Source organism: Nestor notabilis, unplaced genomic scaffold (assembly GCF_000696875.1).
Source record: "Nestor notabilis isolate BGI_N333 unplaced genomic scaffold, ASM69687v1 scaffold28604, whole genome shotgun sequence".
Taxonomy (NCBI): domain Eukaryota; kingdom Metazoa; phylum Chordata; class Aves; order Psittaciformes; family Psittacidae; genus Nestor; species Nestor notabilis.
The window spans coordinates 8,407-11,067 of record NW_009926447.1 but is presented as its reverse complement, the minus strand read 5'-3'; the positions used below and the strand labels follow the sequence as shown (position 1 = coordinate 11,067).

General features: G+C 57.5%; 1 protein-coding gene across 1 annotated transcript in view; it reads left to right on the top strand.

The window, feature by feature from the left end:
- Positions 1 to 2,246: 2,246 nt before the first annotated feature.
- The window catches only part of GRID2IP (glutamate receptor, ionotropic, delta 2 (Grid2) interacting protein), a gene marked incomplete at its 3' end in the record, with an annotated part of 7,646 nt that continues 7,231 nt past the window's right edge, over positions 2,247 to 2,661 (top strand). The window contains exon 1 of the mRNA XM_010013538.1: positions 2,247 to 2,298. Within this exon, the coding sequence (XP_010011840.1) occupies positions 2,247 to 2,298 (52 nt within the window). The remainder of the gene's footprint in view (positions 2,299 to 2,661) is intronic.

The window sequence follows — 2,661 nt, the reverse complement described above, 5'->3', positions numbered from 1 at the left end:
GCTCCTCCGCGCGGGGTGAGTGGTGCTGCTGCGATGGGAAGAGTCCCCGCGATGTCTCTCGCATGAGGTGGTGTCGCGGAGGCTCATCAGGAGCTGCCGGGGGGAGTTGAGCGAAGCTCAGATGGGAAATTGGGGTGGGAGCTGGGGGGAGGCAGAAAGCGCCCGTCTGGGTCTGCTTTGTATCCATCACTGTGGTCCAGCAAAGTCTGGGTGGTGAGGAGGGGTTTGGGGGTGCTGTGTGGTGCAGGGGGTGTGATGGAGTGGGGACCAGAGTCCCCTCGCTCCCAGCACTGACTGAGCACGAGCTCTGAGCAAACTTGGGGCTGCTTCTACCTGCTTCCACCAGTGCCAGGGCCACCACCACTGCCCCGCTCAAGGGGATGCATCTGGCACTGATAAATCTCAGCACCCAGCATCCTGGGCTGGGACTGTCCATGGGAGCTGGGTGCCCATCACAGGACATGTGCACTCGTGAAAGTGGTTTTCCAGGGCACAGGGCTGGTGGTTGTCCGTGAGCACAGGCTGCAGCAACACAAGTGTCTGTCCAGAGGTGAGATACAAGGGGCCTGTCTGGGAGTTTAAAAGCAGTGAGTGTGACAAAGACCACGTTGAGCCCAGAGCAGGGAGCTGAGCAGATGGGGACCAGCGGGTTTGGTGCTGCAGCATTGTGCTGCTGTCCTGGCTGGGCTGCTTCAGAGAGGCATCAAAGGTGAAGCATCCTGCAGGCTCTGGGTCCTCTCCTCACCTGGAGAACACCCTGAATTCACATTCATGTGTTAGAGCAGACTGAATCCTCCCCAAGAGCATGGGCTGGGGATGCCTTTCCCATCTCCTTTCCAACAGGGAACAGTGAAGGGCTGGCCTGGAGCACCTGAGGAGGAAGGGGAAGATGAAGGCAGGAGGTCAGCCCTGCACAGATCCCAAGCCCTCCCATGGGCACATGCAGCCAGGACATGGGGTCTGCCCTGTCTGCCCAAACAGGGGGGCACATCCGTGCTCCCTGCAACCCAATGGGATTTGCTGGGAGAGGGAAACCCCAGCTGCGTGCTGCCTCTCGGTGCTGATGGGCAAAGGCAGGTTTATCCCATGGGATTGCAGGGAGCTGCAGAAATAGCTGTGATTTCTCACTAAGCACCGGCCATCATGCTGGAGCAGAGGACAGGCTGAGGCACCAGTGCTGTCTAACGACGTCCCATGTGCTGCCTTTGGTGCGTCCAGGACCAGACCTGGGCACCCTCAGCTCAGAGGCATCCCCTGCTGAAGCACAGGGTGTGGGGGAGCTCGGGGGTCCAGCACCCAGCAGCACTGCAGCTCCTCTTGGAGGTTCTGTGGAAGGAAACTCTTCTGCATGCTTCAATAGGGTTGTTTTTACCAACGAGCTCCTCTCCTTGCTCAGGCACCGCTTTACTCCTGGCACTGAGTCAATTCATCCTGAAAGCACGTCCTTCGCCTGGTTATCGGGCTGAGCCTACCTCGCTCCTCAGCCCTGCTGTTTGCATCAGCCAGTGCAAAGTGGGGCAGCCCTGCTGCAGTGAGCAGGGCAGGTTAATTTGGCCGACTGAAATGGGAGCGTGCTGGTTTTCCCTGCAAGGAACCCGGACTTCTCCCTGCTGGGAGCCCCTCATGGGCCGGAGGTGTGGGATCCTGCTGGGACTCGCTGCTCCATTGCATCCTCCCCTGCCACAGGGCTGTGGTCCCATAGGAGCCTGCTCACAGCTGAGTGAAGGATTTATTGGCATCATCTCACTCTTTTCTAGTTGCTGTTTAATCACAAAGTGACTGTGAATTGTACCAACGTGTTGCTTATTTTAAATTGCCACCAAATGCTTTGTGTGAGCATATGCCAGCCACAGGATGGGTTGTGATCTGTTTGCTCCTACTCATCAGCTCTTATTTTGAGTTCTGCCTTTTGATGGGGGGAATAGAGATGTCCTGGTCACAGGAGATTGAGGATTTGAAGCCTCCCCTTCCTTCTCCTCTGGCTTCATCCAGACTTTTGGGCTCCTTTAGTGACATTGCCTGGGGAAGGGGACTGATGCCAGCTCCAGCCTCTCCAGCCACCCTCATCGCATCCAACGCAGCCCCTTAGAGCAAGATCCTGCATGTCCTGCGCCACTGAGTTTGTCCCAGTTAGTGCTCCCCGGGAGATGAGGTGATGCTCCCTCCCCGGGCACTTTGAGGTGATGCTCACGTCCCTCCTGCAGCACAAGTGTCGGGGTTGGTGCTAATGTAGGGAGCGCGTTCTCATGCGCCGCGAGGTGAGGAGCACTAATGAACCTCACAAGATGCTATTGTCTAACGCAGCTGCGAGGAGCAGCCCGGTGTGGAGTTGCTATAGAAACACCCGGAGATAGCAGCTCCTCCAGAAGCCCCAAAATGTGCAAATGGGAGGTAGGAGTAGGTGAGGGGGGTGTTGGTGTCTCACTGTCGAGGTGCCAGAAGGGAAAAGTAAAGCATCTTCTGGTGTTACAGAGGTGACACCCTGGCTGAGGTGGGAGCGGTGTAGATGTACCCTTCTCCCAGGACCCCACTTTGCATCCCCTGATGGTCCAGGGGTCCTTTCGGGGGGCACAAAGGCCACTTGGCTGCTGGCACAGCAGCTCCTACTGGGCAGGGGGTTGACCTGAAGCAGAGAAAGTTCTCAGTGGTGTCCCCTTGTCT